This window comes from Struthio camelus, chromosome 5 (genome assembly GCF_040807025.1).
Source record: "Struthio camelus isolate bStrCam1 chromosome 5, bStrCam1.hap1, whole genome shotgun sequence".
NCBI lineage: Eukaryota > Metazoa > Chordata > Aves > Struthioniformes > Struthionidae > Struthio > Struthio camelus.
In genome coordinates, this window is record NC_090946.1 from 28,265,979 (window position 1) to 28,278,665 (window position 12,687).

The 12,687-nt window shown below is 39.3% G+C and overlaps 1 protein-coding gene across 6 annotated transcripts in view; it reads left to right on the plus strand.

The window, feature by feature from the left end:
* MPPED2 (metallophosphoesterase domain containing 2) overlaps nucleotides 1–12,687 on the plus strand; it is a 121,193-nt gene that overhangs the window by 66,728 nt on the left and 41,778 nt on the right. For all 6 annotated transcript variants that reach the window (XM_009679460.2, XM_068945283.1, XM_068945282.1 and 3 more), the window contains exon 4: nucleotides 1,261–1,486. In XM_009679460.2, the coding sequence (XP_009677755.1) occupies nucleotides 1,261–1,486 (226 nt within the window). The remainder of the gene's footprint in view (nucleotides 1–1,260; nucleotides 1,487–12,687) is intronic.

Below are 12,687 nucleotides of genomic sequence, written 5' to 3' on the forward strand. Positions count from 1 at the left end.
CTCATGGTTTGTGTAAATAACAGAAGCCCCACGAGCCTATAAAGGTGAATATATAGTGGTTTATTTAATCTTTGTTTCTCTAAAGTATATACCGCTTTTATGAAAAAAATGTTTCAAGTTAGGAATATGTGCTAAAATGAATCACTTAGTATTACTAAGACTAGAAAATTGGGATTATGGTGAAAGCAGTAGAGGGGAGAGGCAAGTCCGGTTTCAGCTCTGAGGCAGACTTGTGTGTGACTTTTGGCAAGTCATAGTGGGACAGACTTTGTAAAAGAACTTAACTTCTGTGAAGAGACTACAGTATGGGACCATTTTTTTAAGGGAGCTCAGCACCCAATATGTTTATCTGGAAGATCTGGCACTGGTTGCTGGTACCAAGTGCTTGAAAATCTGTTTCCGAACTCTTGAAATCAGTCTGGCTCCATAGGCCTGATCCATGCCTCATTCCAAACAGAAATACTTGCACGGACTTCAAGTGATGAAGCCTATATGCTTTTTTCTGACCCTCCCAGTAAATAAGCTAACTGCATTTCTTTTCTCCTACCTTATGTCTCACTTACTCGGGTTTCATGTTTCCTTCTACGTGCGTTCTTACAGGAATGAGACACTGCCGTAAACCGGATAAAGTGAAAGTCCATTGTGAGTGATTCAGAGCTTCGGAAAACAGGCTAGGTTTGGGAATAGAAGTCACTTCTTGGATGCTTTGGATTCCCTACAAATTAGTCTGAATAACTGCATAATTTAAACAACAGCACCAGCTACCCAACTCAGTACCCCATACCTGGTGTTGTCCCAATATGCTTTTGAGGCATACTGCTAGCTCCATTTTACCCACTCACTAAGGAACCTGAGGTATCTCGCAGCAGGTCGGTTCTGTGGGTAAGGACTGCTGACTCTGTCCCATGAATTAAGCGATCAGACTCAGTATCGCATCTTCGGCTAGTATAAATCAGTGTGGAATCAGCTGAAAGCAAGGGAGCCCCACCTTAGCAGCTAGTTCAGCACTTACCAGCTTCTTTTGTTTAGTTCTGCAGCACACGCTTTTTCTTACGGTATTTCTTGTGTGGCATTACTCTGCATTTTAACACAATTTCATTCAATGGAAGAGAAACAGCATTAATAACTTCTGCTCAACATGGAGATACACACAGGTCTTGGGTATTTCATTCAGTCACTGCTAGCTGTCTACTTATTGTGCCGGCAGTATTGGTGTGGGAGGAAAATGTGCTAATTAAGTCCTCTTTTTTGTTATTTCAGGAAACCTGCCATATGAATATAAAATAGTGATTGCTGGGAATCACGAACTGACATTTGATAAGGAATTCATGGCAGACCTTGTTAAACAAGATTACTACCGCTTTCCCTCTGTGTCCAAATTGAAACCAGAGGACTTTGACAATGTTCAGTCACTCCTGACAAATAGTATTTACTTGCAAGATTCAGAGGTAACGGTTAAAGGATTCCGAATATACGGTGCCCCTTGGTAAGTCTCAATTTAAACTTTCTTTGCTATGTTTATTCCTTAAGACACGGCAGGAACCATTGCTGCTGAAAGTGCATGGAACTGCTTTGTTGCTTTGCCCTGAAACAAGCTGTTGAACCTCAACGTAAACCACAATAACTGTATTTTTTGCAACAGGATAAATACGTTAAGTTTAGGCATGTATATAAAGTAACAGAAAAAAGAATTGTAATCTATCTCCATTCTGCCTGCTGAGTGCACTTAAAAAAAAATTGAGGACTCGATATTCACTCTGTGCTTGTGGGTTAACTGCAGTGGCATCTGAGGACATATCAGGGAAGGATTCAACTCCGCTGCATTTGATCGTGTTCTGATATTTATATCTGCTGTGCCATTAGATGAGTACGGTACCGTTTAACACTCACATAGTACAAGGTTCAAGGCAGTAAGTTCTTTACCTCTTGTTTCTGATCAGACATAAGCACTGTTTTCTTTTGCTCGTAAAGGTGTGATAGCAAGATTTCAAGCCAATTTTGACCCCGTTTTACCCCGAGCCAAGCATTTGCAGGAACAATTGCTGTTCACAATTTTGTACAAAGGAGAGTCTTTCTTGTTTTCTCAATATGTTGTTAAATTTTGTTGCCTGATATCTGTGTGTGGAATCTTGGGGAGTACTTGTTTTAAATTCTCATGCTAAAAATAATAACAGTAATACTAAAAATAGCCCTTTGAGCCTCTACTGGAAAACTGATCTTCAGTGATGGTAATAATCATTGTGTTACTTGGCATTCTCAATTGTCAGTTGAACTACTTAGATGCTAAATTATGCACACCTATACGAAGGGTTTATTATAAGCTTATAACTTAATCTTTTTGATGTCAGGCTTGTTTTAAATGTGAAAGTGGGAGAGGAGGGGGAAGGGCAGGGTTGGAACTAAGGAATGGAACCAATAGACATGAGAAAATTTCCCCTTTCTCATGCTTCCCTTCCTCTCATCTCTTCTGACTGTACACTTAGCTCACAGACTCTGGTGGTTCATACATCAATAGACTTCTGACAGTGTGTGTGGTGTGTGGTTTTTTTTTTTTTTTTTAATGTTGTTAGTGCTGGCTAAAAGACAACAGTCTAACTCTGTATCTAGCACTCTTGACTTAAGCTACTAATTTTTCTTATTTAAAAATCACAGCCTTTATCTTGCAATTTAAATCAATCTGACATTGCCTAGCTTAAAAAAAAAAAGTACTCTCACTCCTGCAGTATCAGCTAAGTGGAAAAGATGATCTTAAGAGATGGTTCTTAACCTGAATTAAAGACCTTTGAAAGTAATCTTTAAAACGTAGCAGCGTATATCTCACTGAAGAAGACAGGCACATTCAGACCCTTGGGTAGCGTAAGGTGGATCTGAGACTGGCGCTGCTAGGTGAGCATCTGTGTATACTGGAAGGTTAACTGCTAAGATTAAGATCCTGTTCAGCTTCTTTCATATGCGTGCATCAGACAGGGCTTGCAGTTTGCAGGCATCCAATGATGTTTACAATTTGTAGGCATTTTTCAAATGTATGTAGGACAGATTTACCTGAACTGTGCTACTGCAGAGCTGCTGGAGAAATCTGGAGGATAACTCGGAATCCAGGTCTTGGGAAATGCATTTTTGTGGAAGAGATAACTTGGTATTCTGAAATGGAGAACTCATCTGTATGCACTGACATTTATCTATACTGGCAAAATGTACTTACTTCTCCCTCCCCCCCCCCCCCTTTATATCCCAAATCCATAATAGCAGTCTGTTACCCTTTTATCTCCAGCTACATCCAGAAGTTCTTTCATTTTGCAGGTATACACATGAAATTAGGGTCTTTGTTTTGAAATGTTAAGGCACACCACATCAAGGAACAGAGCTGTTTTTAATCACAAGAAATGAGTGGCATACGTTATTTGACCTTGCTGTGGAAGACGAATCTTAATTATTCCTCCCTGTAATCTATTAATAACTGTTTTTTTCCAGTTCACAATCAATGGGTGGTAAACGATAGATGCTAGAAAGTAAAGTTGAGCTCCAACCGGGAGCAGACCTCTGCTGTCTCTTGGAAGATGATTCTTATGTGTTCAGCTGTGGAAAACTGTGGTAAAGCCATGTTTTGAGCAACTGGCGTTAGGAAATGGAGATGTCATTTTGAATACAGCTTTTTAGATCAGTACATCCAGTCCCGGTTTGGAGGACAGTGATGTAGTGTCTTCCTTTGTCTTGTGTTTCTGTGACAGTTCCTGGAAAAGGTGAAAATTCAGGTAGTTGCTTGCATTTTAGTTGGTCCTTGAGAGGAAGGAAAAGTCGCATCAGATACTGGAAAAATCTGTTCCAAATCTGTTCCAAATCTGTCCTGTATGTGGAAGCTAAGACGGAATGATCAGGCAGGCCTGTTAGCACCTCCCTTTTTTTTTTTCTCCTTCCCCTCCAACCACATCTCACTCTACTACTATAAATCTTCAGATTACCCCCAAAGAAAGGGGGTTTGTATGTGGCATCCTTACCTCAATTAGGATTTTAAAAAGAAGCGGAAGCGGTCATTAACCCAGAAGATGCTCCAACCCTAAAATGAGGTAGGTTGGCAAGTTCAATTTTTTATGTGCATTTTTGTAAGTATTTCCAGAAGGGAAAAACCTCTCATTTGCTGATAAAGCTACTGGTTTTAATTTGAAAAGAGGATCAAACCAAGAATAACGGCTGTGATTCAAGGGGTTTCAGCCTGTCAGAGGTTTCTAAGAAGTAATCGCCAGAAGACTGCGAAAACTGGCTATAAGTCATCCATCTATTTAGAACGTGTAAATTGCCAACTCAATGTAGCTACAGAAAAGAAATACCAGTCCATATTCATTACGTGTTATTACTCTTGGTACATCTGAAAGCTTTCTAAAGACCTAAGAGAATTCAAGTAGTGCCTCCTAACTTACAATTTAGTAGAGTTTGTATGTAGAAAATAATGTGCAATACACAGGAGCATTCATGTGTATTTGCAATTGGAGTGTGCAGTGGTGCATATCAGCAGCCTCTAAGGAGCAGAAAATTTGAATTTAGCCTGATGGGTCTAAGAGTATTAAATGGCATTAGCTGGTGAGGAGCTGAAAGCAGAATACCAGCCCCTAAGAGAGGAAAGAGCAAGGGTGGGACGTGAATCATGGTCTGAGCTTCACTCGCTTTCAGAGGTGGAGAATGTAACTGACATTTTCACACCTTAACTAGGAGGTTCTTTTATGTACCTTGAAGGAATAAAATGGCTGAAGATTTTTCCATTTAGTCTATAGATAACAATCCATAAAAACATGACCCTCCTTTCTCTTCCTTCTGCCTTTGCCCTATGAACCCAGCTCATTTGTTGGAGAAATAATTGACAGTTTATACTTTATGCAACCCAAACTCTTAAAGGCTGCAATGGAAACGTTTTCTCCTTTGGAAGTCTGAGATTTAGAGGCCAGGTTTGTCCTGAAGAGGACAAACAATACAAACAATAATGGATATTTGAACTTTTAAATCTTAAAATTCCCTTTATTCAGCATGCACAGCCATAACTCGCATACTGATGTATCTGTAGAAGGGTAAGGAGGGAGGATCTGGTTTTACTGGATCTCTTCAGCTACTGAGCATGTGTGAGCATTTAAATGCATTTAAATTAAAATGTTTTAATTATAAAATACACATTTAAATTATATTTGAAACTGTTCATCCGTAATAAGGACATAATTTACTATATAGTATGTTACGTCTGTTTGAATACAAATATTGCAGCAACGTCTGTTTTCTGATGGAGCTTTAAAAGCATTCAAACCACCACAGAACTGCCGTTACCTGGAGCCAGAATTTGTTCAAATAAGTTTTGAGAGAGACAATGGTGCAGGGATAATATTTGCTCTTTTTTTTATTCTGTTCTGCTGTTCAGCAAGCCCTACAGGTAGCTTTTGGTTTGTTTGGAAAAGAAAAAAAAGTTAAAATGTGGAAGTATCCCGATAAACTTTATTTTGTGTGCCTAGCAATTTTTGGTAGTTTATTTCATGATTAACAATTTAATAGGCTTATTTATGGTTTCCAAATTCTACTCTCCATAAGAATGACACAAAAATGTCACAAAAGATAGGTATAAAATAATCTAGTAAAGTAGTCATTTACATTGTTTTTTAGCTATTAAAATATAAGGGCAGCATCCACCTATATCTACCAGAATGAAAAGTAAAACTGAAGACCTCACTCTATATATTTATTTAAATAACTGTAGATAGATAAATCTTTCTGAAGAGTGAAAATGCTTAACACTTATATAAAAGCTGAATTTGATATAAATCAATGCATTTTAACGGTCAATTAAAATCAACTTTATGGAAATAACTGAAAAGCACAAAAGTAGAAGGAGATTAAAATTAGTTATTTAATAATGACTAAAATCTATGATTTGCATCGTTGTGATTAAAATCAGTCCATCCTGAATGAAGCTGGGAATAAAGCTTTTCCCTTCTGACAGGAACAGCAGCATTGTTCAGCAATATCCTGCACGTTTGTCAAGTTGTAGCCTGCTCGGGTCTCCAGAACAGAAGCACAAAGCTAGCCTCCCAGTTGCTTTTAATGAATACTAGTGGGTTTTTCCTATGTCCAAGAATTTGATCTGTAGGGTGATCCAGAGGTCAAGAACAAACGTCTCACTATTGCTCACCTCTGAGAAGCAGAGGCTTTCATTTGCTTTTTTTAGTAACTCCAGAGGAAGTGCCTTAACTCTTTTTTCAGAAGCAAAATTTTAATTGGCATAGATAGGCAACCTTAAGAAAGCATAGAGAGGTTCAGTCATCTCCTCTTAAAAATAATGGATTTTGTAACTTTTTTCCTTTGTTTTTAGTCTAGTGTAAATTTTGGGGTTTCATCAAATGATTTTGCATAATTTTGCATGAATTTCAGTAAGTCTTGCTTTCTCTACTTCATTTGCAATTATATTTTAATACAAGTAGCTATATGTTAGTAAGTCTCCCTTGTTCTGATCAGTGTTTTCAGACCTTGTTTACCCTGTCAGAAAAGCGTCAGATGTTGTTTTTTTTTTTTTTTCCTTTTCAATTATAAGTTTTGTAATGCATCATGGATTTTGCTGACAGTCTTCAAGTTCTTGAAATAGCTAGCAAATTAACAGCAGATATCAAGTGTGAGGACTGGGAAACCAATTGGCAACTCACATGATAGGATTCAGATATACTGATGGGTTAGAACGGATCTCATTTCTTTTATTTTCATAGTCTTAGTTGGCAATTAACTTGTGCCTAAAAAGGGGAGGAACAGAAATTGCACTACTCAGCAATAATGTTTTTCATTGCTATTTAGCAGGAAGGAAACCAGAGGGAGATTGCAAAAAGACTGTTGATGTAGTACCAGTTTTTCAGGAATTCCAGCATTTGTTCAGTAGAAGTCAGCAATTGAGAAAAGTATTGGCAAAGACTGAAGTCTTCTATCTGCGTGTTAAACAAACACACCGCTGCTGTAGCATGGTTGTGTTTCAAGGTGCAGGCTTGTGGGGGTTTTTTTGGGGGGAGGGGGGGGGAGCATTTGTCCTTCAACTCTTTTCATTTTAAGATTGAAGAATGTATTCCACCAGGTCTAGAATTGCAATGGTCTGTTTACTTTTTTTTTTTGCCTTTTAGGGGAATGTCACTGATTTCTCTTCAGCATCTTTGATTCACTTCTAAGTTAAAAATGTTCCTGTTTACTTTTAAAGGTTTTCTTTCTTTCTTTCTTTCTTTCTTTCTTTCTTTCTTTCTTTCTTTCTCTCTCTTTTTTTTAAGAATGCGAGATATTAGAATGCTTGTAATGTAGATATATTATCTCATAAGTGACCTTTATACTGTGATGCTAACCTGTCATAGCCGGTTCTTTCGGAAAGCTCTGTATCTCAAGCTCTGAAACAAATCATGAAGTCTTACTTTTATTCAGGCTTGACTTCAACAGGCATAAGAGCTTGCAGAGTATCCATTACTAGTTTAACACCCAAACTGTGTCTATTTGTAGGTGGAAGTTTAGCTAGTTAAGCACATAAAATGACAGCTCTCCTTACTCTTTTGAATGTTTCCTAATGTAGAATCAGGGATTTGGTTCCCTGAACTCCTTGTTTCATTGGGTGTTGAAATGATTGAGATAACAGGCCATATGTCTCTTAATTCCTGCACTGTTTTCCTGGAGTTTAGGAAGTGCTGCAGAAACGAGTGGAGTCACAATGATCATCAGCTGTAGTGTTTAGGGGGCTAATTGGTTAAGGTGATCTCCTGTTTATAAATGGAAGTATGGTCTGCTCAAGAGCAAAGTTGTTCTGAAATGAAAGTTGTGCTTACAAAAGCCACAAGTTCTGTATGTGTCTTCAGATTTTGGTTTTTTTTTTTTTTTTTTCACTTGCCAGCTGCCCGGGAATGAGATGCTTTCCTTTTGCTGAGCGCTGCAGTACACAGTGGTCCAATTGGCATTGGTATGCAGTGGCTCAGGGTGTAGTTTCTCACCGAGCAGTCTGAAGGCATTTAAACCCAGCAAGGAGTTAGGAAGAGTAGGGTTTACCTAGAGTATTACAGAAGTCCTGGGATTTTCAGCTTGGCTTCTATAGACGTCATCCTGAGAGGAGAACTGAACATCCTTAAAGAATGGGAGTTGGGGGAAGGAAGGGGAGAGTTAACCCTAATGTGGAGATAGTCTGTTTCTTGTGAAATTGGACCCTAGACTAGGGGTTGGTGCTTGCTTGAATAAATTCTTCTGTGTGGCTTCTGCACTTCATGACTCTTCCCTTTTCTTCTGCCTGCATGTGTGCCGTACGCCTTTACGGGGGTCTAGGGCAAAGGGGAGGAAAGACAAAACTGAAAATATCTTGCTGTTCAGGTTAACTGAAGAACTTACACTTGAGGACAGCCACTGTCACAATCGGAAAATGGAAAAGTAAGAAAGGCGTTTGGGTTTTGACAAGCTGACTCAAGAACAGATTTTGCATCCTGTTCTCCGCTTTGGATGGTGCTCTTCAAGTCCTCTTGCTTTCTTTCCTTCCTTGACCCTATGTGATATAACCTAAGCAGGAAGGAGAGAAGTAGGGAGCAGCTGAGCGCTTTGAGTCATTGGCAAATAGGCTTCAGGAGAAAGCATGAGCCAAGGCCGGGCTGTTGAGGAACAGAGCGCCCAGAGAGTAAAGGCCCTCTAGGAGGAGCAACGGAGACTAAAGGCCCTCTAGGAGGAGCAATTGAGCCAAAGCAATTGGGAGTCCAGCAAAGAACCAAGTGGGAGACCGAGACTTTGTGTAGTTAGCCTCTCCCTAAAACAAGGGCAGTAAGAGTAGAGGTAGAAGAATGAGAAGCATCGAGCCCAATGCGCCTAAGGGTATGTGCGTTTCCAGCAGGATATTTAGACGCAGATCATCAACTAATGTAGCTGGTGGAGGCTCAGTCAGTAGTGCTGCCGTTTTAAAAGCACTGGATGAACGAATCATTTTGAAGTCAGGAGCTGTGATCCGAAGTCAGAAGAGACTACATGGGTAGATAACTTCAGGGTGTTTGTGTTAAGCCACACTGGAAATATGTAACCAAAACCCCCACCTCAAAAAGGTACTTAAACGTGCTGAATTTGAGGCACGAGTAGTTTCACTGAGCCAGCGAGGCTGGTAATATGCTTTCGTTAAGTATATAGCTGTCAGTTAACTGTAGATATACATATTAAGAGCTTTGCAGAATTAAGTTGTAATTGGAAATATAAGGGATACTTTAAAATGCATTTGACACTCCCCTATACATGCATGAAATGAGTGAGATTGTAAAAGAATAAGAGGTCTTGCCTTGTGTACTGTCTGGAGGAATCGGGAAGGTGAAAAGGCTAGGCGTGTAGTCTACGGGTGGTTTGTTTCATAGTTCCATCTATTCAGAAGGAACGTGGAAACAAAATTGAAGGATTTACAGTGGTTCAGATGGAAATAATGGTATAAGATTCGCATGTCTGGATGGAGATAAAATACAATAGAAATGGAAGAGAAATTAAGTTTTTAAAAGTGTGTATGTATGGATTTAGCGTAACAAGTCATGTAGCAAGTGAGCTCCCATTGGAAGAGCAGATTTCTCAGGACTGCCTTGAAGATGATTTGAGTCATGTTTATCTAATACTTATTGATCAGAACGCTAACTTCAACCTGACATGTATATAAAATACTTAATGTAATTCGCAGAGTATGAAATAAAGCAAAAATTGCACAAGTACTTCAAATAAGAGAACACTGAACGTGAATCTGAGCATAGAAGTAAAGGTCAAGAGTGACAGCTAAATTCATTACATTTTCATCAAAGTTTTTTAGTAGAGTAGATTTGGCACCTAATTTCAGAGGTGTTCAGCATTCATGATTTCAATTGAAAATCAATGAGACTGGTGGGTATTTACCACCTCTGAAATGTTCAGGTGCTAGTCTATATTTTAGTTCATGCATACATCCAAAGTATAGGAGTTGCCAATTTTTCTGACTCTACTGGTTTAGTAGGAAAATGTTCATACAGCTAACAGCTATGTTTTGTGCACCATGCATATGAGAGAGATATGATGAGAGAAAGCTTAAGCTGTAAAGCTTACAAGCAGGTGATGGCGACGACAGCTTATCGCCATGCCTTCATGGATGTGTCTGGGTAGCGTGTACCCCCGAGTACCTACAGAAGGCCTCAAGCTGTGATGCCTTGCTTCCTCCTCAGTCAGTTTTAGGTTATCAAAAAGTGCCTGTTCCAACGCTGCCTGGGTTGTATGACATAGCCCCAACAGGTGAGCCATATGAGCCAGCTTGACTACGTTTATGGATGGTGACCTATAGTTTGACTGGTTTTGCTATAGCATAGTCTTATTTTAATGTACATTACACTGCGTTAATATAGGCACTTACAGAATTTGGTGGGCATTCATTGACTATCTTCTGGATACTGTGGTATGTAAATAATCACAAGGAGAAGTTACAGCACATGCTGTATTTATGCACAAACAAGGGCATCCTTGTACAACCAGACTGTACGGTGCACCTGGGAGGAAGTAATGGGAGTTACCAGCCGGTAACTGTTTTCTCTTCCTCTCCTTCAGTGTTTTGGATAAAGAATTCAGTGTAAGCAGACCAGTGTCCTTTAACATATGTGCTCCTCTATTTGCCTTTCACGCTAATATACATGCCATGCCTGGGAACCCTGTGCCTAGGTTTGCTTTGGCAAGAGTAATAGTACTCCCTAGAAAATGAGCCAGTGATTAGTATGTTTATGCCTACTTTAACCAGGAAAAACAGTTCTCATGTCTGATACCCAGTCTTTTGACTCTCCTGAGGACTGTGTGGTGGAGGGTTTGTGAGGTACTTGATCTTGTTTGGGAGGTGCGTCGTCATGTTTGTTGCCTGCTAATTTGCATATAATGTTCTGAGTACTGTATCTGCAATATCTGCCAGTTTGTCTACTGCTTCTGGAGAGCCCTCTCCTTTCATTTAGATACTTCAGCAGCAGTCACTGGATGGATAGGACAGATAAGAAAGTAGTATGAGCTGGTTCCTCAGAAGCCAGTTTATTTCTGTACACATACGAATCAGTGTATCTCACCAAAAAGGGGCGATACTGGCAGCTGCTGACTATATTGCCCTCTTGGGAAAGTTGATGAGTTTGTACCCAAAGAAGATACTTACGGATTGCGTATCTCCTCAAAGGTAGGCTTTTTTATATAAAAGGGTGAATCTTTCAATCTCATTTCCCTGGCACAGATTGTAATGCATCTTGTTTCCAAAATTGGGAATGTAATAAAAAGAAACTGCAGGAAAGGTGTTCTCTTTAACACCTCTCTTGGTGTTCCGTCTGGGCTGCCTGGGACCCTTCCATCTTCTGCATTGCAGAAAAGTGTAGGAGAAAGGCTATAAGAGAGTGCTCAGCTGAAAACTGTAGTCCTAAAGGGCTTCTGTTCTCAGTGCAGGCTGCACCAATAGCCATAGCTGAGGAGTATATGCATCTGAATTTGTTTTTAGGTTCCTAGTAAGTTTGTAACTGTCTTCTGTTTGCAAATATAACCCAGTTTTACCATTTGTTGAGAAACCAAGAAAATACCACTTTTGTCCTCCATCGCCTAACCTGAAGCCCTTGTTTAATAAGCTCCTAGGTTTATAAGGTTCAAGACCAACACTGCTTGTGTTCTTGTATATATAGCTCTGGAAGAGGTTCGGTTTTTTGGAAAGGTTGGAAAACATGGAAAGAAGGCAAGTATGAATCACTGTGGTAGAGTTCAGCAGATTGTTTAATCTTTTTGTAGATAAAGAGATACTTTGAAGTGTAAAAGATGGCATACATGAAGTTAAAAGAAGTTCTGTAGTTCATTTAGGATTGTACACAACAGAGTCCGCATTTTTGATGAAGCACTCTGATTTGTACCTGTACTACTTCTGGAACTCTGAAGTAGGCACAGAAATAGCGTTTCTTATTCCCTTTATCTTTACTAAATTTTCTGTTATAACCAGTAAGTACAGTACTTTCAAAAGCAGAGAAGTCTGCTTTCCTTAAAGGAATGAAAAACTAATTTACTTTTTTTTTTTTTTTAAATCAGTATTTGTGTAGACATCCATACCTTTAAATTGTTGTTTAACGTTAGCAAAAATTTAGGTGATGGAAATATGCATGTTATTTTGCATTTTGTCTCCAAGGAGTGTATCTGTAGAACTCTTCTCTGTCTGAGATCTTAAGTTCCTTCTCCTCACGAAGTGGCATCCTGCTCAGGGCCAGCAGAAGCAGCTGGCCAGGATGGCATGGCGCGACAGGACACCTCATCTGAGGCTCATTTAGACCCTCTGCTGGGTCTTAGCGTCTGCTACCATATTGCAATGGCAGCAGTGTTTGGAGTAGTAGTCATTCACTGTATGCCAACGTTGTATTTGCTGATTTGTCTGTGTATGCGTAACTGAAAAGTATAGTTCTTGCGAATACTGTAATCTGCTAATCTCAACAGAAATTTTGAGTGATACTTACAATGAGATGAAAGTATGCTTTGTTTCAGAGAAGTAGTTTTTTTTGGTGTCTTAAATTTTGGACAGATACAGAAAATACAGATAAAACGTTCTGAGATGCCTTTTCTGGTTGTCCATCTGGAAGTGAGCTGCTTCAGTACAGAACAGTGAGACCTTGCCATGAAGATATGCCTTTAGGTGATAACTACTAGCAGTCAAACTACTGAGAGTGTACACCTTTT